At 48.6% G+C, this 25,867-nt stretch overlaps 4 protein-coding genes across 4 annotated transcripts in view; 1 reads left to right on the forward strand and 3 right to left on the reverse strand.

Moving 5' to 3' along the window:
- The window catches only part of LOC310647544 (uncharacterized protein), a gene marked incomplete at its 5' end in the record, with an annotated part of 6,440 nt that extends 4,754 nt beyond the window's left edge, over positions 1-1,686 (reverse strand). The window contains 2 exons of the mRNA XM_083374863.1: positions 224-268; positions 1,556-1,686. Coding sequence (XP_083230989.1) covers positions 224-268; positions 1,556-1,686 — 176 coding nt within the window. The remainder of the gene's footprint in view (positions 1-223; positions 269-1,555) is intronic.
- Positions 1,687-2,280: 594 nt separating this feature from the next.
- MRPS2 (mitochondrial ribosomal protein S2) lies at positions 2,281-7,596 on the reverse strand. The gene is made up of 4 exons (XM_083375197.1): positions 7,548-7,596; positions 6,056-6,163; positions 5,780-5,909; positions 2,281-4,428 (listed from the first exon to the last, which is right to left on the reverse strand). Exons 1-4 carry the CDS (start codon positions 7,576-7,578, stop codon positions 3,819-3,821), a joined length of 879 nt encoding a protein of 292 aa, XP_083231323.1. The 5' UTR covers positions 7,579-7,596; the 3' UTR covers positions 2,281-3,818.
- A 1,980-nt stretch (positions 7,597-9,576) lies between these two features.
- On the forward strand, positions 9,577-13,034 carry PIERCE1 (piercer of microtubule wall 1). The gene is made up of 3 exons (XM_083374935.1): positions 9,577-10,006; positions 11,533-11,611; positions 12,800-13,034. The coding sequence occupies exons 1-3, from the start codon at positions 9,855-9,857 to the stop codon at positions 12,986-12,988; spliced, it is 420 nt and encodes a 139-aa protein (XP_083231061.1). The 5' UTR covers positions 9,577-9,854; the 3' UTR covers positions 12,989-13,034.
- A 3,614-nt stretch (positions 13,035-16,648) lies between these two features.
- Positions 16,649-24,453, reverse strand: PPP1R26 (protein phosphatase 1 regulatory subunit 26). Its single transcript, XM_083375057.1, has 2 exons — positions 24,095-24,453; positions 16,649-21,991 (listed from the first exon to the last, which is right to left on the reverse strand). The coding sequence occupies exon 2, from the start codon at positions 21,927-21,929 to the stop codon at positions 18,564-18,566; it is 3,366 nt and encodes a 1,121-aa protein (XP_083231183.1). The 5' UTR covers positions 21,930-21,991; positions 24,095-24,453; the 3' UTR covers positions 16,649-18,563.
- Between the last annotated feature and the right edge of the window lie 1,414 nt (positions 24,454-25,867).

Below are 25,867 nucleotides of genomic sequence, written 5' to 3' on the forward strand. Positions count from 1 at the left end.
GGTGGAAGCCCACCCACCCCCGCGCTGCTTGAATTGCAAGCGGCAGAGACCTGCGGCTCTTGCCTTTCCGCTTCACCCGCCTTCGCACCGCGAAGGCAGCCGACCCCGTCTTCCCCAGCCGGCTGAGGAGGATGGGAGCTGTAGTTCCCACCCCGCTTGCACCGTCCCGACGCCGCCAGCAGCGCCCTCCGAACGGCTTCGGAGCGAACAGCCACCCACTCACCTCCCGAACCCGGCAAGAAATGGCTGCAGCCACGCGGGTCTTCGGCTTATATAGAGAGAGGAAGTGGGCGGAGCCACCGAGCAGCGCGCGCGACTCGACGGAAAACCTCGAGGAACAAAAAGTCTCCCGCTTCGCCAGCTTTTTTTTTATGATTATTTTTAGACTTTGACTGTTCAGATGGGAGGAACTACGGAGAGTTCTCGACTTACGACCACAACAGAGCCCAAAGTTTACATCGTTAAGAGAGAGTTAAGTAAAGTTGCCCCACTTTAACGACCTTTCTTGTCACAGCTGCTAAGTGAAGCACAGAAGTTCTTAAATTAGTCAAGTTAAGTGACTTCCCCTTTGAATCTGCTCGCCTAGAGGTCACAAAAAAGTGACCACGAGACCCTGGGACACTGCGACCGTCATAAATATGAGTCAGTTGCTAATTGTCTGAAATTTGATCGGGTGACCAGGAGGGCATTGCAATGGTCCAAGTGTGAAAAACGTTCAAGAAGCTTGGATTGAGAAGCAAACCATTTTCTTCTTCTTCCTCAAGGAAAAAACAGCCCAGTTGCCTTTTGAAAAAAAAAAAGCACTATAATCTGGATGGCCAAGAACCTCCACAGGCACTTCAACAAATGGTTGTTGAGATCTACCTTAGAGGCATAAACGTTAAACACCTGAATAGAGAATGAGAAGTGGATGACCCAGAGCTGAAGGGCTCTCTAACAGGGGTCTTCAAACTTGGCCCTTTTATGACTTGTGGACTTCAACTCCCAGAATTCCTCAGACAGCATAGCTGGCTGAGGAATTCTGGGAGTTGAAGTCCACAAGTCATAAAAGGGCCAAGTTGGCTGAGGACTTCTGGGAGTTGAAGTCCACAAGTCATAAAAGGGCCAAGTTGGCTGAGGAGTTCTGGGAGTTGAAGTCCACAAGTCATAAAAGGGCCAAGTTGGCTGAGGACTTCTGGGAGTTGAAGTCCACAAGTCATAAAAGGGCCAAGTTGGCTGAGGACTTCTGGGAGTTGAAGTCCACAAGTCATAAAAGGGCCATGTTGGCTGAGGACTTCTGGGAGTTGAAGTCCACAAGTCATAAAAGGGCCAAGTTGGCTGAGGAATTCTGGGAGTTGAAGTCCACAAGTCATAAAAGGGCCAAGTTTGAAGGCCCTTATCTATAAGGACCTGCCCCAGCTGTCCTTCTCAGGAAACTCCCACTCTTAACGCCATGTGGTTGATCAAAAGAACTTTTACTGAGAAACCGTCACTGCAGTAAAACCAAGCGGAATCTAACATCCCCGCAGAAAGCAACAAGCTGTTGTTTCCCACTTTGAAACCCAATCCCCCTGACCAGTCCACCGGCAGCCCACACAAGTGCCCCGAGTTTATTTTGAGAACACCGAAGCACTGGACAGATAAGGATTCATCTTCAGGGCACAGCGACCTTGGAGTCAGGCTGGAGTCGGCTGTGAAGAAGTCCATTCCGTCTCCAAAGCCAATTCCCCTAATTCCCAAGCATCTAGGGCAAGGCTCTTCAAACTTGGCCCTTTGGTGACTTGTGGACTTCAACTCCCAGCATGGCTGGCTGAGGAATTCTGGGAGTTGAAGTCCTCAAGTCATCAAAGGGCCACGTTTGAAGACCCCTGGTGTAGGGTCTTACAGCAAAAGCCCAAGTATGCAAAGAGGAGAAACCCAACAGCCATCTCTTTGTGGTGCTTTAATGGGGAAGCTGGTGTTGGCTGACTTGAGGGGGCCTTCCAGTTTTCTAGGGCTTGGCAGAGCAATGCTCTTCTGCACCCGCTAGGAAAGGGGCCAGCCTCCGGAACAGCTCTGCATTACGACGGAATTCCCATGGCTGTTTTCTAAAGCTGCTAGACCTCATCCTCTCCTTCGGGAAGAGGGGAGTCCTCCGGTGTAGGGCAAGACCAGGACATGTCTCGGTTCAAAATCTGAATGTCGCCTGTGGCTGAAGTGATCAGCTGGTGGAGGAAGAGAAGAGAAACTGTAGGCAAAATCTTTCCTGGAGGGTGAAGTTCAGAAAGAAACGGCCAATTAATGGAGACGTGGCCCTTTGTGGAAATTAAGATTTTATTACTGATTTAGAATTCAAAAACAACCGCAGCGCAGGCAACTTAGAAAAGCAAACCCGTCTTAGAGTGACACTCAGTGACACTCCCGCCCTTTCCAAACTTTGGGTGTTCTCTCCAATTGCTCCATAATTTATTTTTTTAACGATGGAAAAAACAACCCAAAAAAATGCTGGGTGAGAAAAGCTGACCAGAACACCACCCGTTATTTTCTTTCTATCTGAGCAGCTGTGCACATATTTAATCATTCTTTTTTTTAAAAAAAATTAAAGAAACGTAAGACAAAATGGCAGTTTCTGCTTTCACAGTAAAAGAGATCTCTCAGGAGCAGAAATAAGTTTCCTGGAAAGTAACTCAAGACTATTTCAAGGAATTGGTAGTTGGTTGGTTTGTTTTGCCATGAGATTCCAAAAAGATGGAAATGACCATTTTTTGGAGGGGGGGGGGAAGTAATATTTTGATGCTGAAAATCCAACTGCTTATTCCTCCCACAGAAAATAAGCAAGCTTATTCATCCAAAATGCGGATGAATGCTCAGAATGCATGCACCAACTCTCGTGAGTTGCGGCTACATACAGATAGTCCTCAACTTATGACCGGCTACTTATCGGCTGTTCAATAGATCCCTCAGAAGACATGACCCAGTCCCAAAGTTGCAACAGCCAGGCGTCTCCCACACTCGTGTTAAGTTTTGGGCGCTCAGCCAACAACCCACGTTTGCAGTCTCCCGCAGTCATGTGACCACATTTGATGCCATTTTTGCCAAAGCCCAGCATCTACTTCTACTTTTTGGTAAAACACACCCATAAGGGGAAAAAAGAAGAAATGTTTGGCTAACAACCACAGCATTCTCTTCACAATTACTGCAAAAAAAAAAAAAAAGTCAAAATTGGATCGGTCACCTGGGTCCCCATCACAACTTATGACCATAAGAGGCAAGGTCCATTACAGTCATAATTCAAGGATTACATGTTTGGGGGGGGGGAATGGCTTCATCCACCAAATTAAGAGCTGCCCTCCAGGGAATTAGCCACACAAAAGGATTGCAATTGGTCTCAATTGTATGTTGTGGCTCACTGCCTCTCCAATCCACACTCCTGAATCTGACAAGGGCTGTCTGACAGTCAAGATTTATCTTCTACTACCAAGCTGTGATGTGGAAACCAATGAACAAGGAAGACCAAATACCGTCCAGATAACAATTTATCCCTGGCGCTTCAGCTGCCAATTCTGGCGCATTTGGTGCAGCTTGACGTCCAGTGACGTTTGTAATTTTTAAAAAGGGCAACTCAAAAGGTGTAGAGAAGACTGAAGTGGTAACGTAAAGCGGGTGGCGTCAACATAGAACAGAATTGGGGTGGGGGGTGGGGGAACCCCTGGCCCTCCAGAGGATTAACTACAGGTCGCAGCGCCCCTAATGGTTAATGGGAAGGGAGGCTGTGATCTGCAACCTCTGCTTCCCAACCTTGTAGTAGAGGGTGGCTGAAGAAAAGGAGATTCAGTCCAGCGGATACGTAGACACAAATCCTAGCTTGAAGAGCCAGAATGCTCTTTCTCCTCATCCTCCCTCGCCATCGGGCGCTGGAGGGTGCCCGTGGGGCGGGCCGACTTCTTCTGCAGCCGGAATAAAGCCTCGAGGTGCCTCCTCTTCTCCTTGGCCCTCAGGATGGTGGTCTTGAAGAGCGACAAGTAAAGATGGATGGCCGAGGGGCTGTCGTCGTTCCCCGGAATGGGGTAGGTGATGAGGGAGGGATTGCCATTGGTGTCCACCACGGCCACTGTGGGGATGCTCATCTTGGCCGCATCCCGGATGGCCAGGTGGGGCTCAAAGACGTTGTTGAAAGTGTTGAGGAAGATCAGGAGGTCCGGCAGGCGGACTCCGGCCCCGTACTGGATGGGGGCGTTGGTCAGCAACCCGCCCTGCCAGTAGCGGGTGTGGGCGTACTCCCCGCACTCCTTGGCCACCGTCTCCACCCGGTGGGCAGTCTGGCGATGGCGGCTGACAAAGAGGAGGATGCCTTTGCGGAAGGCGACGTGGGCCGTGAAGTTGAGGGCCAGCTGGAGGTGCTGCGCCGTCTGCTCCAGGTCAATGATGTCGTGGTCCAAGCGGCAGCCGAAGAGATACGGCGCCATGTATCTGCGGAGGAAAGAGCCAGACTCACTGGGGGGGGGGCTCTGAAACCGTCCCCCAGGCTAGATCAAGAGGCAACAAGGACCACAGGCCGATTTGAGGATTCCCCCCCCCCCCCCCCGTGAGAGAGCAGACGACTGTACAGGTAGTCCTCAACGTACATCACAATTCAGCCCGAAAACTTACATTGCCGAGTGGAAGATTTGTCAAGGTGAGTTTTGCCCCGTTTTATGACTTTTCTTGCCTCGGTTGTTAAGTGAATCACTGCAGTCGTTAAAAGTTAGTAAAAGCAAGTCTGGCACCGGCCCCTAGAGTTGGAAACGACTAGCAAGCATGTGCAGGGGAACCTTTACCTTTACACAATGCCAATAAAGATATTCTATTCTATTCTATTCTGTTGTTGTTAATTGCGAAGCCGTGTCCGACTCATCGCGACCCTATGGACAACGTTCCTCCAGGCCTTCCTGTCCTCTACCATCTTCTGGAGTCCATTTAAGCTCACGCCTCCTGCTTCAGAGACTCCATCCAGCCACCTCATTCTGTGTCGTTTCTATTCTATTCTATTCCATTCCATTCCATTCCATTCCATATTTTCTCTTCTCTTCTCTTCTCTTCTCTTCTCTTCTCTTCTCTTCTCTTCTCTTCTCTTCTCTTCTCCTCTCCTCTCCTCTCCTCTCCTCTCCTCTTCCATTCCATTCCATATTTTCTATTCTCTTCGAGCTCTCTGGCCCAGTCTGAGAATTTTAATTTTAATTTTAATTGGGGTTTTTTACTTTTTCAGGGACTGTTGTAATTATTTTTAATTGTTTTTAACTTTTGTATTTCTTGTTTTAAATACCCTGTAAACCGCCCTGAGTCCTGCGGGAAAGGGCGGTATATAAATCCAAACAAACAAACAAACAAACAAATAAATGAATGAATGAATAAATAAATAAATTTTCTATTCTATTCTCTTCTTTTTGTTCTGTTCTATTCTTTCTATTTCCTATATTCTATATTCTACTCTACTCTACTCTACTCCTCTATCCCTATCCCTATTCTAACTGAATCTCAAGAAAATCTGAGGACAATCCTAGTTAGAAAAGCAGGAAAGCTGGGTGAGCAATGCCTGGCTCCGAAGGTCTGATCCAAAGGCTGGATTCAAACAACGTGCCAGCCCAGGCTACGGTGGGTGGCGCCATGGTTGTGGGAATGAGGTTACAAAATCTGCATGCTGGCTGTTAAGCCCATCCGGGTTTATTTCTTTGGACCTAACCAAAAACACGGCAACTATGTTTTGGCAATCCGGGCTGAGAGTCGAGCGCTTTGTGTGAACCCAGCCAGGGAGTTTGCTTTGTCGTGGTTTGCAAGGACTGACCTGTGGCGGCTGCTCTTCTTGTGGCCGAGGTGGACTCGAGCATCGAAGAGCTCCTGCACCGAAAAGAGCTCCTGCAGATTGAAAAAATCCGCATGCTTCAACGGCTCCTGCAGAAGCCTCTCCTCAATATCTGCAAGAGGAACCAAGCACAGCTTGAAGGAGAAGCATCCACTAGACCTCAGTTTCCCCACAGGCAAGCACGCAGCTACCAGCTCCGCACCGGCTTCCTTCTCCCATGCCGCTTTCCTCAGAGCCTCCAGCCCTGGAGAGACTTACCATCCTCTGGCCGGCTCCTTGCCGCAACCGGGAGGGTCCCGTGGTGTCTCAGCAGGCCGGACGTGGACCTCACGACAGCCCCACACCTGCTGGGCCGAAGAAGGGCTGCTGCGGGGGAGAGGAAGAAGCCGAGGGGTGAAGGGGGGGGTTGAGGTAAAGCAGGAGACGCCTCTGCAGTCCAACTTGTCTTGTGTCAATCACAGGAATAGGGGTGTGTGTGTGACAGATAAAGACTTTGTGAACCCCACAACCGTAGGGATTCTTGAAGTTTGCCATACCGCAGCGTCCCCCCCCCTTGCCTGCTTTAAGATGCTGAACTTCAGGCTGGAGGGGGATTCTGGGAGATGGGAGTCCAGCATCTCAAAGTAGGCAGGCTGGGCAAATAGTCCTAGAGTCCCAGGGCTAGGCAACCTTGGCTCTTTTACGACTCGTGGACTTCATCTCCCAGAATCCCTCAGCCGGCCACGCTGAGGGGGAAAGCGAGGTTTCCAAAAGCTGAGCCCTGCCGGCTCAGGAATTCTGGGAGTTGAAGTCCACCAGTCATAAAAGAGCCAAGGTGGCCTTAGACCAGGGGCCTTCAAACTTGGCCCTTTTATGACTTGTGGACTTCAACTCCCAGAATTCCTCAGCCAGGAATGCTGGCTGAGGAATTCTGGGAGTTGAAGTCCACAAGTCATAAAAGGGTCAAGTTTGAAAACCCCTGCCTTAGACCATGGGTCTTCAAACTCGGCCCTTTTAGGACTCATGGACTTCAACTCCCAGAATTCCTCAGCCAGCCGTGCTGAGGGGAAAGGGAGAGGTTTCCAAGCTGAGCCACGCTGGCTCAGGCATTCTGGGAGTTGAAGTCCAGGAGTCAGAAAAGAGCCAAATGTTGCCTACCCCTGTCCTAGACTTACAACAGCTTACCTAGTAATCCTTCAGAGTTGCCACCTCAGCAAAAAGTGCTGACGCGACGGTATTTCTCACACTTAACGACCACCGCAGCAGCATCCCCACGGTCAGGCGACCCAAATTCAGACCCTTGGCAACATAACTCACACTTATGACGGTTGCAGGGTCCCAAGCTCGCGCAAACCCCTTCCGCCGAGCAAAGCCCAAGGGGAAAGCCGAGATTCGCTTAGCGACTGCGTAAACAACGGCAGTGGTTCGCTTAACGCCCGCGGCAAGAAAGGTCGCAAAATGGGACCAAACACCGCCCACGTCTCATTTAACGGCAGAGGTTACGGGGCTCAGTCGCGGACGTATGTTGAGGACTACCTGCTTGGGCAAAGGAAGCCAGCCCAAAGCGGCGGGACCCGGCAGAGAGAGACCCCCCCATCACATCGAGGCTCTGCAAGGCACACCCCAGACTCGCCCGGGCCTACAGACCCCCAGCCCTCCCGGCGCCGAAGGCCCCTCTCTTCCGCGGGCCAAGGACCGGAGCCCCGTCCCCGAGCGACCCCGTAGGCATTACCCCCGCCCGAGCGCCACCCCCTCCCGCTTCCCCGGCCACCTTTCCGCCATAGGATCCTGGAGGCCGCCATGCTTGGCGCAAGCGCATGCGCTCCTCGCTCTCCTTCCGCGCCGGGATGCGGGGCGGGGCGAGCAGCGGTGGCTCCGCCCCGCCCCCCGGATTGGCTCCGCCCAGCGGCCATGAGTCGGGACGCCCGCTGCAAGAAAAGTGTCTAAGGCAGGGGGTCTTCAAACTCGGCCCTTTTATGACTCGTGGACTTCAACTCCCAGAATTCCTCAGCCAGTGTGCCTGGGTGAGGAATTCTGGGAGTTGAAGTCCACGAGTCATAAAAGGGCCGAGTTTGAAGACCCATGGTCTAAGGCAGGGCTCTTCAAACTTGACCCTTTTACGACTCGTGGACTTCAACTCCCAGAATTCCTCAGCCAGTGTGCCTGGCTGAGGAATTCTGGGAGTTGAAGTCCACCAGTCATAAAAGGGCCAAGTTTGAAGACCCCTGGTCTAAGGCCACCTTGGCTCTTTTATGACTGGTGGACTTCAACTCCCAGAATTCCTGAGCCGGCAGGGCTCAGCTTTTGGAAACCTCTCGCTTTCCCCCTCAGCATGGCCGGCTGAGGGATTCTGGGAGTTGAAATCCACGAGTCGTAAAAGAGCCAAGGTTGCCTACGCCTGGGACTCTAGGACTATTTGCCCAGCCTGCCCACTTTGAGATGCTGGACTCTCAGCATCTCAAAGTGGGATCCCAGAATCCCCCTCCAGCCTGAAGTTCAGCATCTTAAAGCAGGCAAGGCGGCGGGGGGGGGGGGCGCTGCGGTATGGCAAACTTCAAGAATCCCTGCAGGTCGTGGTTATCCCAAAGGGGCTTTTTCGGGAGGCAACTGTGGACTTCCTTGCTTTTTTTTCTTTTTCTTTTTCCATTCCCCACCACCCAGTCAAAGCTGAAGAAGCTTCTTGGATGAGAAACGAAACGTCTTCAAAGAAAAAGAAAAAAAATCCAGTCGCCTCCTGAAAAAAAAACACCTTTGGGTCTGCAAGAAAGCAGCCCAGCTCGGAGAGCACCAAAAGCTTTGGAAGTCTTGTGGGGGGGGGGGGCGATAAGACGTCTGGGCTTCGGGTTGTGCAAAGAAGAGGCGCCAGGAGGGAAGAGGAGGGACCCAGTTCTGAAAACTAGGCTGTCCTGGGATGCTGGGGGAAAAAACAGGTCAGTTTTGCTGATGGTTTCGTAAAAGGATCCTTCTCACTTTTTTGGGGGGGGATCTCCTGTGACGGATTCGCTTCCTGCCCCCTCAAGAAAGCTGCTCTCATCGAGCAATGGATACTAACAAGAGTTGGAAAGGACCTTGTAGGTCATTTATTCCAACACCCCCCCCCCCCAAGCAGGAGACCCTACACCGCGGCTCTTCAAACTTGGCCCTTTTATTTATTATTATTTTATTTTTATTTATTTATTATATTTATTTTATTTATTATACTTTTATACCGCCCTTCTCCCGAAGGACTCAGGGCGGTGTACAGGGCAATAAATCTCCAATCCTTTCGCCCCGGCCTCAAAACACTCCTTTTCCACCAGGCTGACCTGGACTGACAGGCATTTTAATTAATTATATTTAGAATTTTTAATTTATTTTGAGTTTTTAATTTTAATTTACTGCACAGATGATTTTAATTTTATTTTTATCTTAATTTCTGTACTTATTATATGTTTTGTTGTTAGCCGCCCTGAGTCCTTCGGGAGATAGGGCGGGATATAAATCCCATCAATCAATCAATCAATAAATAATAAATATAAAAAAGCGGAATACAAAAGTTAAAAAAATGATTAAATAAATTAAATTAAATTAAATTAAATTAAATAAATAAAATTAAATTAATTAAATTAAATTAAATAAAGCCCAGTTTAAAATAGTATTAAAACATATTAAAACCCCTACCCCTAACACATCAGACCAGGTCAGTGGTCTGGTGGACTTCAGCTCCCAGCATTCCTCAGCCAGGCACACCGGCTGAGGAATGCTGGGAGCTGAAGTCCTGCAGTCATAAAAGGGCCAAGTTTGAAGACACCCCCCCCCGCTCCGTCCTACCCCATTTCTGACTGATGGCAGTTTTTTTGGGGGGGGGGTGTCAACGTCCTTTGCCTCCCCTCCCCCCCCCATCAAGGGTCGCCACTCCGGACTGTAGCGTGCAAGCTGCTATTGCTTTAAATGCGCCAGATGATGCCCGACGCGGGTTCCGAGCAACCCGGGCTTGGCATCCTAGCAACCTGGGCTTGGTTTCCTAGCAACCTGGGGCTTGGTTTCCACGCCAAAGCCGGCGCTTGGGTACCGGGCCGGACTCTTCTCTTCCCTTGCCATGGCCGAGGAGGAGCCCGATCCTGAAGCCGCCGTTGCCGCCTTGCGCAGCGCGGAGGAAGGCAGCGCAGCCCAGAGAACCAGCGATCATTACCGGGTGAGCCAGGACTTACCTGCCCGGTTCAACCACCCGGGGTGGTTTCGAGGTTACAGGTGAGTGGAAGGGCCGGAGCCCTTTGGAGCGCCCGCTTGGAGAAGCAGGCGGAGCCCGCGGCTCGCAAGGTCGGGGGGGGGGGGAGGGTCCTCCGTGGCGGGAGGGAGGGGCGCCTTGGTCCGGTTCGGCCCAGATGGGCGCAAAGCTGCCGACCTGATGGGCCAAAGGACGGGGTCCTGGCCGGGCGGGGAAGGGGGAGGGATCGGTTTTAGGTGTTGGCTAAGTGTGATTTGAAAACCTATCCCAGGGGTCTTCAAACTTGGCCCTTTTATGACTGGTGGACTTCAACTCCCAGAATTCCTCAGCCAGTGTGTCTGGCTGAGGAATTCTGGGAGTTGAAGTCCACCAGTCATAAAAGGGCCAAGTTTGAAGACCCCTGACCTAGCCACTGTGGGTGGTTAAAAACATTTCACAGAATAACAGAGTTGGAAGATTTATTATTGGGACTTATTATTGGGACTTATATGCCGCCCTAATCTCCCGAAGGACTCCGGGCGGCTAAGAACCATAAAATACAATAATACAAAAGTTAAAAAGAAATTAAATTAATAGCCCCAGTAGAATAAATTAAAATTAAAATTAAGTTAAAAATTAAAAAAACATAATTAAAATCCCTGTCAGTCTAGGGCCAGCCTGATGGAAAAGGAGGGTTTTGAGGCTGCGGCGAAAGGACCGGAGATCCGGGGCCATCCGAAGCTCAAGGGGGAGTTGGTTCCCTAGGGTACCTAAGATACCTTGTTAGGTCATCTAGTCCAACCCCACACCCCACCCAAGCAAGCGACCCTAGCCCGTTTCTGATAGTTGGCAGTCCAGTCTCTTCTTGAAAGGCTCCAGTGATGAAGCTCCCACAACATCTGAAGTCAACTTGATTGTTCTCACTGTCAGAAAATTCCTCCTTATTTCTAGGTTGAATCTCTCCATCAGTTTCCATCCGTTATTCCTTGTCCGACCTTCAGATGCTTCGGATAATAGGTTGACTCCTCCTCTTCTTTGTGGCAGCCCCTCAAATATTGGAACGCTGCTGTCGTGTCTCCCCTGGTCCTTCTCTTCGCTAGACTAGACATGCCCGGAGTGAATGAGGCTGGAAAAGTTTATTATATGCATTTATGAAGTTTATATGCCACCCATCTTGCTGTTCTGCAGCTCTGGGCCACTTGCAATCCAATAAAAACAATATTGTAGAATATTGGAAAAGTAAATACAACTTTAATCTAAAATCAATAAAGCTGCACCTTTTTTTGTGTAGTGTGAGTGTTTTAAGGGGCAAGGTTTAAGGCTTGCAAAGAGCTTACAAAACACAGGTTTAGGCATAACGCTAAAATGCCTTGCCTGTTGAAGACTTTGGTATGTGTGAATGCAACCCGGATGATGAAACCGGTTTCTTTGAGGAAGAAAAACATTTTCTGAAGAAATAAAAAGGGAAGCGGGCAGTGATTTAGTTTTGGAATTAAAAAAAAAGAGCAGAGAAGGGAGGAGAGGAGATCCTAAATGCTTAACCACCTGGCTGAGGTTTTTGTCGTTTCAGAGTGAAAGAGCGCAACCTATTGTTCAGGACGACGAACATGGATTATGGAGCAAAACCTCCAACAGTACACGAGATGCCGGTCAGTATTGAGAGCTAAAGGGAACACTTAAACAACACAATGTACTGTATTTAATAGTAGGATGTCTTATTTTCTGTTCTTTATTTTTTGAGCAGTATATTTGCTCAGCATGGCATGCAATATGCTACAATTTACTACACCTCAAATTCCCTAGTCCTATTTCAGCTTAATTTAGTGTTTTCTCAGCTATTCTCTCTCATATTTTGCCGGGAAAGGTCAGGAGAAACATCCCCTGCCCTCCCATAGAGACAAGCTATATAGAACCAGCTAGCCATATATCCATTGAGGTGCCTTTGATTGTTTCTGGGATCAAAATGGGCTCCAGGAAACAGGCAGGCCGAGAATGTTGGGTTGTAACTCAACAGGTTTGAGGGGCCCAGGTGGTGAAGAAGCCTGCTTGGTAGCCTTATCGTGTAGAACAGAGGTGGGGAACCATGGCCTCTTCATGACTCGTGGACTTCAACTCCCAGAATTCCTGAGCCAGCATGGGGGAACTTTTGCCCCCTCATGACTGGTGGAGTTCAACTCCCAGAATTCCTGAGCCAGCATGGGGGAACTATGGCCCCCTCATGACTGGTGGACTTCAACTCCCAGAATTCCTGAGCCAGCATGAGGGAACTTTGGCCCCCTCATAGCTTGTGGACTTCAACTCCCAGAATTCCTGAGCCAGCATGGCTCAGCTTAGAAACCTCTCCCTTTCCCCTCAGGATGGCTGGCTCAGGAATTCTGGGAGTTGAAGTCCACGAGTCATAAAAGAGCCAAGGTTGCCTACCCCTGGACTAGGCTGACTACCATCCCTGTTCAGTCCTTGACCTCTGTTCCTAAGCATCTGCAAGAGGGCAGGTCTTCTTCCACCATGGAGGTCTCCATTTTATCTCCAGTGGGCCACATTGGGTTGAGAGACAGTGGCCAGTCCAAGTCTTCCAGCGGCCTCACGTGGCTGAGGGGAGAATCTCGGTCTATCTAGCCTCCAATGCCCTATCCAGATTCTTTCAGGTTAGGCTCACCCTTGCAAATTGGGGATTAATCAGCCTATGAACACAAGATCCTACTACCCGGATGGTTGCTCCAGCTAACCCTTTGGGAACTGGCACCTACTGTGAGGCAGACGTGGTTGTCAATGATGCTCCAGATGATTTGAATGGCTTCTTTCCTGATGGCTACCCTCCTCTTTTTGACTCTTGGCAGACCAGCTTCCATGTCAGTCCTCATGCCTTCTCTGATCGTCTCATCAAGTTCGGCATGTACAGGAACTATGGCATCAACACCGCCATGGAAAAAAGCTACGTGACTGGTCCCGACAACTTCATCACTTTCCTGGATACCCTCAACTTCCACCCCAGTTACCGAACAAAAGGACCTTCCCTTTCGGAGTAAGGGGCACCAGAAGGCTTCCCACCCTCCTTTAGCTTTTTACCCTTCTAATGACCAGACTAAAAAAAAATGATTCCTCAATATGAAGAAATGTTTGCAATGCTCCCCTTCCTTGGAAATTTCTTTTCAAAGGTGACCTGTACCACAGAGACTTCAAAATGCTCCTACAGAATCCTGGCTTGTAGCTTGCAAACCGTCTTAGCCTCTTTCTTAATATGATGAGCGTGTTAGAGCAAAATTACCTCTGCCTTAAAAATGTTGGGAATGATCCTGTCTGTGTGCCTGGTTTCAAAATTAGGGCAAGAGCTATTTTGCCGGTCAAAGATGCGACATCTGTCCCACAGCAGCCATAGCAACTAATAGGAGAGAATCTTCGTAGCTCAGAGTTAAACTGTGGGGTCTTTGATGCTCTCTGACGTTGGTGGTTTTCTTGCAGACATCTCATTGTCAGTCTAGCATTGATGATGTTACCTAGTTTGGTAATGACATGTCTGCAAGACAACTGCCAAGGTCACAGAGCACCAAAGACCCCACAATCCTCCTCCTCCTCCCTCTAAAGCCCACTCTCTTCTAGCCCTGATGATGTTTCCTAGTTTGGTAATGAAATGTCTGCAAGAAAACCACCTAGCTCAAAGAGAACCAAGGACGCCATAGAAACAGCTACGAAAATCTCCATGGGGCTCTGCCAGTCATTGAGCTGAATCAACCCGAGCTCTGATTAAGTTCAAGGCAGTTTCCTAACTTTGTGGCCGCTGCTTTTGTGGGCAGAAGGACTGTCTTGTCTTTGAATGATGCTCCAGGGTGGGGGTCCCCAACCCCCGGTCCGTGGACCAGCGCTGGGCCACGGCATGCCAGAAACCAGTCCAAGCAGTACATTAAACCAGGCCCTCTCCGGTCTGCAGAAAAACCTCTCTCCGCGGAACTGGTCCCTGGTGCTCAAAAGGTTGGGGACCTCTGCTCCGGGGCCTACAGTCCAAAGAGAAGTGAGCTGGGGGAAAGAGAAAAATCTGGATCTGATGTCAGTATATTGATTAGGGCTGTGCAGCACTTCACATATGAAGCCGAATGGGTAGGGTGGGACTTGATAGGTGCACACATGGCCCATGCCTGCAATTTGTTGAACCAAGGGTGTCTTCACCAAGAATCAAATGGACATCCGTGCATTTCCCGGGGGAAAAATGCGGCTGCTTTAAGAATGGTGGGCAAGGAGGAATCTGGGGGAGCTTTTGGTGGCTCTGAAAATGTCCCTTGGAGGGAGTGTAGGGACACTCACAGCACTTAAGAACATCTTGTTGCAACCTGTTAGTACCCCTGAACTCTGACACGTTTTTTCTGGACCCAGGGGATTAGTGTGCGACGAGAAAAACTGATCAGAATAGAGCTGGGAGGGAGTTATTTATAAACAAAGGGTGAACATTTAAGGGTAAAAATTAAATAAAAATGCTTAAAAACTCAAGACTGCTCGGGGCAAGGTAGATAGAAGCCTGAGTTTTAGCAATATCAATTAGGGAAAAGTTGTCTACAGTAAATGTAGGATGTGATAAGACTGTTAGTGAGGTGGACGATCCCCAAGAGGGTGAGGGGGTGCAGAGTAAGAGGCAACTCAGGCCAGATCTTGTGAGAGAAAGAGGGTGAAGAGAGCTCTTCTTGATAGCTCTGAGTACAGGTAGCCCTAGTCCAGGGGTAGGCAACCTTGGCTCTTTTATGACTTCAACTCCCAGAATTCCTGAGCCAGCCATGCTGAGGAGAAAGGGAGAGGTTTCCATGCTGAGCCATGCTGGCTCAGGAATTCTGGGAGTTGAAGTCCACGAGTCATGAGGGGGCCATAGTTCCCCCCTGCTGACTGAGGAATTCTGGGAGTTGAAGTCCACGTGTCATAAAAGAGCCAAGGTTGCCTGCCCCTGGCCTAGGCCTAGGGCACTTTATGACTTGTGGACTTCAACTCCCAGAATTCCTGAGCCAGCATGGCTCCTTCTGGTGCTTTGGAAAATAGTTCGTCCCCCTCATCTTTATGGCAGCCCCTCAAAACATTGGAAGACTGCCATCATGCCTCCCCTGGTCCTTCTCTTCACTAGACTAGCCAGGCCCAGTTCCTGCAACCGTTCTTCACATGTTTTAGCCTCCGGTCGCCTCATCATCTTTGTTGCTCTTCTCTGCACTTTTTCTAGAGTCTCAAGTTCTTTTTTAATAGCGTGGAGACCAAAACTGGATGCAGTATTCTAGGTGTGGCCTTACTAAGGCTTTACAGAGTGGGATTAAGTACCTCACTTGATCTTGATCGAATCCCTCGGTTAATTAACCATGGTATCCTGCTGCGGCGTCTCAGGGGATTGGGAGTGGGAGGCACGGTTTTTCAGTGGTTCTCCTCCTATCTCCTGGGACGCTCACAGTCGGTGTTGGCAGGGGGGCAGAGGTCGACCCCTAGGACTCTCGCTTGTGGAGTTCCTCAGGGGTCGGTCCTCTCGCCTCTCCTGTTCAACATCTATATGAAACCGCTGGGTGAGATCATTCGTGGTTTTGGAGTTGGGTATCATCAATATGCTGATGATACCCAACTTTTTATTTCGACCCCAAACCACCCCAGTGATGCCCTCGCTGTGATGTCCCGTTGCCTGGAGGCGGTTCGGGTCTGGATGGGGAGGAACAGACTTCAACTCAACCCTGACAAGACTGAGTGGCTGTACATTCCGGCTTCCCGGGACACCTGGGATGTTCCATCTCTTTCTATGGGGGGGTGAGCTTTTACCCCCTGTGGATAGGGCTCGCAACTTGGGAGTCCTCCTAGATTCACGACTCACTTTGGAGGATCATATAGTGGCCGTGACTAGGGGGGCTTTTGCCCAGGTTCGCCTGGTGCGCCAGTTGCGGCCCTATCTGGACCGGGAGGCCTTATGTACGGTCACTCATGCGCTCGTGACCTCTCGCCTAGACTACTGTAATGCTCTCTACATGGGGCTTCCCTTGAAGACTACCCGGAGGCTCCAACTGGTACAGAATGCGGCCGCGAGAGTTGTCTTGGGAGTTTCCCGATACTCCCATGTTACACCTTTGCTCCGTGAGCTGCATTGGTTACCAGTTGTCTTCCGGGTAAGGTTCAAGGTTTTGGTTATGATCTTTAAGTCCCTACATGGCATGGGTCCGCGATACCTCGAGGACCACATGCTGCCGGCGTCGACTCCCCTCCGCCCTGTGCGTGCCCACAGAGAGGGCCTCCTCAGGGTGCCTCCGGTCAAGGAATGTCGACTGGTGGCCCCCAGGGGGAGGGCCTTCTCTGTGGGTGCTCCGGCATTATGGAACCAACTGCCGGTTGAGCTCCGGACGGCATCAGACCTCCGATCTTTCCGTCGCGGGTTGAAGACCCATTTATTTGAACTAGCGGGTCTGGCCTGATGGGGGTATATGGGTTTTTATAGGCTTGTTTTATCATTCTTGTTTTAACTTGGGCATTGATTTAATTGTTTTTTAATTTTTGTATTGTTATTTATATATGCCCTGTGAACCGCCCTGAGTCCCTTAGGGAGAAGGGCGGTATAGAAATCTCAATAAATTAAATTAAATTAAATTAATGCAACATGGAAGATTGAAAAGAAAAAAAAAGCTGGGGAACCCCCCCCCCTTTCAAAATATATGACAAAAAAGCTACAAAACGGTTTGGATCCGGGGCCATGATCTGAACTCAGTTTATTGAATCTTATAAATGTACGAATGTACACCATTTCTTATATACAAAACAAGGTTTCTTAATTTAAAAAGTGCATCTTCAATCAAAGGGCATTGAAATTACAAGCTACAAAACGTTGAAATCCAACAGGAAGTGAACACAAGAGGTTCCCACAAACATCCCCGTCCCCAAGAATGTCAGTGAAAGAAGGAATGTCCAGTAGGGTTTGACACGGGAGAAGAAACAAGACTTAACTGGACAGACACAGGGCTTTTAATCTTATAAAAGCAGCTTGGACAGGGGGGAAAAACGATGCTACTAGAGAAAAAAAAGATCAAGTGACATTTCAGTTTGGAATTAAGGCTGCTCTTTTACTTCGTTACCCTTCAGTGACCAAGCTAAAAAATAACCTGAATTTTTTTTTAAGAATCTGAAAGAAAAAGTTTGCCTCTGGTCTTGGGAAACCCCCTTCCCTTTTGGCATTATTGAGGATGCCGATTATTTTGAACTGAAGGAAGTTTTCCAGAAAGCACCAAACTCTCCCAAGTGACAAATGCCACCAAATGCTTGTAAATGCTCCTCGGCAAAGGCCCCCCAAGCAGGAAAGCAGCCCTTTGGGTTTGGCAAACCCATAAATAAGAAGGAAAGGAAAAAAAAGGGGGGGGATTGAAGCTGGAAGAAGAACGGTAAAGGGGCCTCTATGAGATTCTTGGGGGGGAAAAAAACTACGCCTGTCAGTTATATACATTTTTTTTTAAAAAAATGTGTTTTTATAAGTGGCCCATTTGTTTTAACTGTTCTGCCTCTTTTATAAGATTTTCTCCTCCACTGCTGCTAACTGCTTTAAGAAGGGACTTCAGTTCTAGCATCCTGATGGGTCTTTCGTTGAACCGACTCCCATAATAATCCTGGCTCTCCAAATTTTGCAAGCTGGGGGGCCAGGAAGGCTGCAGGGAAAGAGTCCCGCAGATCTGGACAGCTTACTAGAAAAGGACCTGAAAACACAGCGACTGTAATCATCTGCTATGGAAATCCATGGTAACCACAGTTAAGCATGCTGTATAAATTGTCATATAAAGATTACCTTCCAGTGTTGCCCTTCACACACACACACACACACACACAAACACACACACAAATCATTCTTATAAAAGCTGGATAGGTGTAATTGGAGGTGTATTCCTTTGTTAAGCGTGGGCATCATGGATAGAACCTCTTCTATATACGCTGCCTCGCCTTTCTGTTTCAGGCCCTCTGAAATACGATCACTTTGGTTGCTTTGTCGTCATTAACCCAGCTCTCTTAAGAAAGATGAACCTCCGTGACGAGAGGCCTCTTATTTTTCATAACCACTCTACAAATGGACCACCTGAGCTCTTAATGCAACAGGATCACTCTTTGTATCTCCCCCAGCACAGAGATTACGTTTTGTGTGAGAAGTATTAAGTTAGGAATGGAGTTTTTGATTTAGTTGCCTTTTCAAATGTCAACCCTGTAAAACAAAGGCCTAAAGAACTGGGATCCTTTGTTTTCAGGAGATAGGGGGTGTGTGGCCCCATTCTACCCCAACTCTGCAGAACCACCTCCTAGAAGCTTCTGGGCTTGCTCCTCTGCTGTCCTACCTTGGCTGATCACCTTTCCTTTCACGGATAAATCACAAGGGCCTTCGGCAACCTCACACTTTGACCAACTGGGGCTGTACTCCAGCACTCTCCCTTTCCTAACAGTGTCTTCAACACATGCTGCCCATGGGCCAGGGGTAGGCAACCTTGGCTCTTTTATGACTCGTGGACTTCAACTCCCAGAATTCCTGAGCCAGCCATGCTGAGGGGGAAAGGAAAGGTTTCCAAGCTGAGCCATGCTGGCTGAGGAATTCTGGGAGTTGAAGTCCACGAGTCATAAAAGAGCCAAGGTTGCCTACCCCTGGCCTGGGCTAATTGTGGTCTCTTCTATGCCAGACCCTTGCAAAGGGAGGCGTTGGCTGGCATCTCCTTCCTGGCTTTCCACACGATTATGTTTGACCAAGCTCACCGCTTCAGTGGTTACGGTCGTCTCCTGGGCACTTCCATCTCTTTCCTGACTGCGGGGATGCAAACTTCCTGGCTGGAACCCGGGGTCCTGCTCTGCATCTCTTAGCCCTGCCTCACTTTGGGAACCTACAATCAGTTTGGGCAGAGATCCCTCTCCAAACAAATTTGCTGCCAAGCCCCCTCCGTGCTTCTTGAGCAAAGAAAGGCTGATGTTCTGTCTTTGGCCTAAAAGGTCGGATTTCTTCCTGCTCCCACCCCCTTTGAGTTCTGCCAGAACTCTGCTCGACATTTTTAATCCCCGCGAGGGCTTCCTTTTAAGAGAGGGCGTGGTCTTAAAATAATTTTGCCATTTACAACACTCTGCTTGGCCCTTCCTGGAGGAAAGGGTCCTTGGATCCATCCTGTCCTCCCGAATGTCCTTTCTTTGGACTGCAGCTCTTCTTTTGGGTAGCTCAATCCCCTTTGTGTCCACAGCTGGTGGGTTTTCCACTGAAGCCTGGCTGCCCGCATCTTCCGCTAATGATCTGGCTTGTTCACTGGGATGAGATGCATTTCCTTCACTCTCTCTTGCGTATCTCCGGGGGCTGCTCAGCTCAGGGACTGGGAGGTCCACTTTGTGACCCTCTTTCTCTGAGGCAGGGCTTCCTCGCTTGAGGAGTTGCCACTCGGCTTTCCACAGAGCAGCCTGGGGCTTCTCAGCCCCCAAAGTCCCAGCAACTCCAGTGGCATCTGGTAATCCCCCTATCCTTGCGGAGGCTCTCGCCTTTTCAGCCAAGAACCTTTGGATTTCTTCTTCAATGCTGTCATCGCTGTCTGTGGAACTGCTCTCATCTGCCAAGGATGTCACAGCCCACAAACATGGACCGGTTTTTGGGGCCTCCTGGATTTCTGCTCCAGAAACTGGTTTGGTCTGGTATTCCTTTTTACATTCAGGTTCAAACTCTATGGTTGTTTTCGGTTTCCTCGGAGGCCCTTTCTTTACATTCCCCTCTCCAATGTCTCTCCTGGAACTTACAATACACTTTTTTAATAAGGTGGGAGTTTGGGATTGGCGCTCTCTCTCATTCTTATAAAAAATATGCATTTCAGCACCACCAAATTGGACTTTGTTTTTGCAGTGAACTCTTTGGTCTTTGGATTTTTTCTTCAGTTTCCGTTTGGATCTTAAGAGATCTTTGATGGCTGTGTCCAAATCCTCATCGCTGTCAAAAGAGCTGCTTTTATCATCTGCCCCATGTTTCTGCAGACCTCGTGTGACGCTTTCTACCAGACTTCCAGAATCATGAGATATGTGAGACAAGGGACTTGGAAGACGGATAGAATTTATAGGAGTCGGAGTATCTTTGGGATATATAACCGTCTTTCCAGTTCTTTCATTTTTCGGTTGGGTCACGGAGGATTTTGGAAGATTCTTTTCCAAACAGTCCATCTCTGAGAAGATTAATTGTGCATCTTCGTTCTGGGGGATTATTTCACGTTTCCTCTTACATTTCTTTTTGTGATTCAGTGGCAGTTTTAGGCATTTGGGGAACCTTCTCTTGGAACTCTGAGTCCGCTGCCTGGACTGTCCCAATGAAAGAGGCACTTGGAAAGTGGATTTTGCTATCAAATGCTCAGTCTTTGCTTTGACAGCCAAGAAAGCTCTTATTTCCTGCTCGATACTATCGTCGCTGTCGACAATATTGTTGTCGCTTTCACACTGGGAAGGTCGCATGCTCTGTGAAGGAAAGGAAGGACTAGTTGAGAATAGCTTATTCTCACTTGCTGTTGGAAGAGGCAAAATAGTTTTGGAGATATCAAGTATGGCTTCTGCACACATTAATTCGGCCGCGGTGTCTGCTCGACACGAGGCCTGCAGTGTGACCGAGCATTTGGCAATAGTGTTTTCCGGAGGAGAGTAACTTCTGCTTTTCCTCAGATGATTCCAAGGTGTACCAGGCCTATTTATCGCCGCCGCTGCCTTCGGGCTGGCGTCCTTCCTCTTGCAGCTCTGAGCTTTCGGAGCGATTTCTGGCAAGGCACTTGTCAGGCTTGGAGGGATGTGCTCTGCCTTGCTGGTGCTGGACAATTCCTTCTGCAAAGAAAGACAGCCTCTTCTGGACTCGGCAGCTTTCTGAATCTTCTCAAGCTGATAACGCTGAATGGCTTCTTCAATCCCATCATCGCTGCTCGAATCAGATAAATCCATACATCCAACTCTTTCCTCTCTGCCGGCATTGCCAAGTCTCTGCCTTTTCCCATTTTTTCTGCGTTCTTCCAGAAGGAAGGAATCACAAACTGCCGGAGTTGAAAAGTCTGCTTGCCTTCCTGTTACGCAGGCTGCAGGGTCTTCGCTGGTTTTTGACTTCAAGCATTTAGCTGGGCTGAGGCTGTGTAGTTCTGGATGCTGTTTTGAGAAGCACGCCTTGCCTCCTTGCTTTGAAGAACTTTGATTCCTTCTGTTCATGCTGCTTTTTTGACGGAGAGCTAACTTCTCTTGAAGCTCTTCTTTCTGATGAAATGGCTTATTCCTCCTCATGATCTTCTTTCTGGCTTGCTGTTTCTTTTTCTTTAAGAATTGTTCAATCTCAGCTTTAATGCTCTGTTCAAAAGAGTCATCACTGCTCATACTACAAGGGGAGGAAACCCATTGGGCAACCTTACCTTCAATGTGCCCAGCGACCACATATGGGTGGGCCAAGCTGACTGGACCGCAGCCAGCAGGAAATAAATGACAAGCGGCATCAGGCGGAGGAAATTTCTGTTGGACTGGCTGATCTCCATCCTTACTAGACAAATTCTTGGTGTTATTTGGTAGTGGGGGAAGATTCTGGCTCTTGTTTCGCAGGTGCTCTTGAATGGCTTCCTCTATATCTCTATCAACAGAATCATCACTGTCAGAATTCAAGGCGAGAGGTCCAAACTCTGCACTCTCTTCCATGTCCATCCCATCAGAGTCCGTTGGATAGTTACGAAGGGTATAGTTAATATGTTCCTGTAGCAGATGGTCATTCCTGCTAAATTTGTGTCCTCGATCCTTTGCCGCCTTCTGTTTCTTCTGTATGATGCAGCCATATTTCCTGCTGGCATCCAAGGTGACTTCTTCACTTTGCAGATTGTTTATGATCATCTGGACTTTGGCATTGACAGCTGTTCTAGCCAGATCTTCTTCAGATTCTGAGAAACAGACCGGATACCTGCAATTCCTTGACGGAGGAAAGGGCTCCCATTTTCTCTGAAGGGCCACCAGAGGAGAAGTATTCATGAGAAACATCCTCTCAGGTAACGTAAAGGCTGGAAAATGTTATTGTGTGTCGGGCACACCGCTCTCCCATTCTAGTAAAAATATATAAAAAAAATGTGGATAAAGCAGCTACAGACACATAAATATTTCCCGAGTATTCGCAGGGCAAGAGTATTCGCTTTAAGACCGATTTTCTTTTTAACATCAACTTTGCATTAAACTATCTGAAGTAACAAGACTAAATTAAAACACTCATTTATGAGAGTTTCTTTTATCAGTTAGATAATTTTAATTTCCTTCTGCTTCTCTGGGTTTATTCTGGAGGAAGAGTCACATTAAAATAAAACCAAACGTGTAAATAACAGTAAGTAAGTAAGTAAGTAAGTAAGTAGCACCATAAAGAATTGCACTAGGTTTTTCCTATCAAATATGTGAAATCTTTTGTCCATGCTTTTTTTAATTACTACAGTTGCCACTCAATACCTGTTTATCGAGAAATTGTGTAAGCTCAAGTCCAAAGTAATTATTATACCTTATTATTTTTTCACAGCCACAGCCACAGCCACAGCCACATACATATAAAAAGAGGAAAGAAAATCTTTTGATTTTACTCCTAGGAGGCAACCGGTTGAATTGACCATAAACTGCCTTGGCATTTATCCGGTTTACCTTATGGGCAAACAGATTAACCAAGAGAAAATCCCAAACAATGTAATGCCTGGGGACTAAACAGAAATAATATAAAAATGACGGGACTGGTGAAAGACTAGTTGAAAGAGTTATCAAAAGGCTCCAAACTCTGTAGAAAACAGTACCAACATATACATTGGTGGCAATGAGATTAGGAATTAGTCCAATGCCTGGGGAGCTTTCTCTGAACTTTTAGTTCTTAAAAGGAATAGACAGGAGATGTATAAAACTGTGCCAAGGAGAAGATGGATAAAAAATTTCTTGTAATACCTAAACCAGGGTTTATCCAGGTGAAGCCGAATGGTCGCTGGAAAAACATTTCTTCTAAACAGACACAATCCAGAAAGTTACTCGTATGCTTGCAATTAAAAGCATTTGGGTGACTGGTATTGCAGGATGTGGTAAGCCAGGGTTTGCTTGAATCACAGTTTGTGATCCAACTGGCTGTGTTCACACAATATATTCTCAGGAGGTCACTGGTAATAGCCCAGATGTTTACGGGAATAAAACACCCAATATATCGCCAGGAAAAGCCTGGGAATTGTGCTTCGGATACATCAGCCCTGTCAAAACCCACAACAGCTTTCCTGCATTTGACCTTGGCACGGTGTGTGTATTTCTTTCCTCAGTTGCACATCGGTGCAACCTTCGGCAAATGCTAATAGGGACCCTCACTCTTGGTGGCCAAGGGCAAAGTTCATTTCTAATGGGAAATAAAACCAATTAACGCTGCTGCCGGGGTGGGTCTTTGGAGGCCCTCTGCAAACCTTGTGGGCCTCCTTGCTGTCATTCTGTGCGCACTCAGAAATTTTTTTAAAAACAGGACATAACTATAAGTAAAAGTATATTGATAAATATCTTAACCGATGGTGTTATAACTAGAAGTGTATTAACTTGATTGTGACATAGTAATTATGGGAAACAGGGAATTTTTGGATGCATGTAACCTGAGATACGCACAAATGACTTTGTTACTGGATTATGGACTACCCAATCATCCCGCTGCTTTCTAAACACTTTGACATTTTGATGTAAAATTGGAAAATTAATAAAACTCGTTTCATTAAAACAAAAAAAAAACAACAAAAGGGTTGCCTGGCTGGGGACAAAAACCAACTCAGCACAAAGACACTCTTGCAAAACCCCTAAGGCTGGAGATGGGGGCTTACACTTTTACCCCCATATATAGATGTAGTAGATATGGGCCCCAGGTGGCAACCTGCTTTCCTTGCCCAGGTAGAATCACCTGGCAGCGCAGGTGAGGCAGAACCGGGAGGGGCCGGCGACCCTCCGCCTCCCCGGAGCTCGGCTTTCCCTCCTCGGCCCAAGGCCTCCCTCAGCTGCTGCCCGGCCCTCCCCGCAACCCAGCCCCGCTGGGGAAACTCGGCCCCCGCCGCCCCTCTCCCGACACCCCGCCGCCGGGCCTCCCCAACCGAGGCCGCCGCCGCGGGGACCCGGCCCGTGTCGAGGGCCCGTTGCCATGGCGACCGCCGCCTCCCGCTCACCTGCCGGGCCGCGATGGCGCCTCGCGGGATCCGCCACCCTCGCCGCCGCCGCGAGGAGAGGCGCCGCCCGCGGGGAGGAAGGCAGGGCCGGCGGGGGCGGGACCGGGCGGCCATCAGCCGGGCTTGGTCTCCCGGCCGGCCTGGCGGACCCGCCCCTGGCGACGCGGGGTGGGGAGGGAGGAAGGAAGGAAGCCAGGCCTCGCCTTTCTCCTTCTCCTCCATTCCTTCTCTCCCCTTCTCCTTGCTTTTTCTTCTCCTTTCCTGGGGCTTGGTCTCTCCGTCCTTCCTTCCTTCCTTCCCTTTTCCAATCCGCATTTCGCCACCAGGCCCCTACGGCGCCCTTTTCTTTCGCCTTTGCTTTTTTTGGGGACTCCGAGACGTCTGATGACCCAACTAGATGGCATCGTCAGTGCTGCAAAGGGGCTGAAGTTTGCCTTTGATGGCGCCAGCCTTAAGAAATATAAAATGAGAGCGAGCCTTACCGTCTGGTTGGGAGCGCTGATGAGGTTGCCTAGTTGGGTGGTGAAATGTCAGCAGGAAAACCATCCAACTCAGACAGCACGAAGGACCCTAAACCCTTCAACCCAGCCAGCTAGAAATATTCTCCTGTTTCGTTTTCTCTGACTTAGTGGAGTTAAGGTTGACGTGGGCTTGGGAGAAAATTTATTTATTATCATTTATTTATTTATTACATTTTTATACCGCCCTTCTCCCAAAGGACTCAGGGCGGTGTACAGGGCAATAAATACAAAAACAGGATACAAAAGTTAAAACCGAATTAAATAAATGCCCAAGGTTAAAACAATAATTAAGATGTATTTAAAACCCCAACCCTAACCCATCAGACCAGGTCAGACTGCTCAAATAGATAAGTTTTTAGATCACGCCAGAAGGAGCGAAGGTCGGGGGCCGTCCGGAGCTGAACCGGCAAGCGGTTCCATAGGTCTGGCGCGCCCACAGAGAACGCTCTCCCCCTGGGGGCCACCAATCGACAATAAATGAACCTTTATTGTCAAAGTGCAACATGCGTACAGTGAGATTGGCTGATGAACCTCAGTACTGATTAAGGAGAATATTTCTAGCTCAAGAGTTGAAATGGGGGGGGTCCTTGGTGCTCTCCGAGCTTGTTTTCTTGCAGATCTTTCATTACCCAAACTAGGTAGCATCTTCAGTGCTAGTAAGGAGTGCTGTTTCCTTGCTCCTTAAATGGACAGTCATCCATTTAGTAAACCATGGTTCAACAAACCAAGACTAGCGATAAATTCTTCCCTGCACTTGCCTGTACCTTTTCTTCCTGAATTCTTGGCTCTTTTTTAAGAGCAGGATTGGGGCTTTGCAGTTTGCCATCCCCAAGGTGGGGAGACGGAGAATTGGAACGCTTACATCCCAAAGATGGACACTTTTTGAGTCCTGCGTCCATGTTCCATTTCCTGCCTGTGTCCCTTTTCAGTTTTGCTTAATTTGAAAATATATATATATGATGAACACTTGGAGGACGTGGGTATGTCTACCCTAAGGAAGAGAAGGACTAGGGGGTTACGTGATATTTGAGGGGCTGTGGAGAAAAAAAAGACAGGATTAATCTGTTCTCCAAAGTATCTGAGGGCAGGACAAAAAATAATGGAAGATTGAGACCCAACCTAGAAATAAGAAGTTTCCTGACAGCAAGAAAAAGTTGGATCAGTGGAATGGCTTGTCTCCAGAAGCTGTGGGTGCACCATCACTGGAGGTTATGAGTGGTAATAAATATTTCCATTAAAATTAACTAAGTTA

This window comes from Vipera ursinii (assembly GCF_947247035.1).
Source record: "Vipera ursinii genome assembly, chromosome: 16".
In the NCBI taxonomy this organism is placed as follows: Eukaryota; Metazoa; Chordata; class Lepidosauria; order Squamata; family Viperidae; genus Vipera; species Vipera ursinii.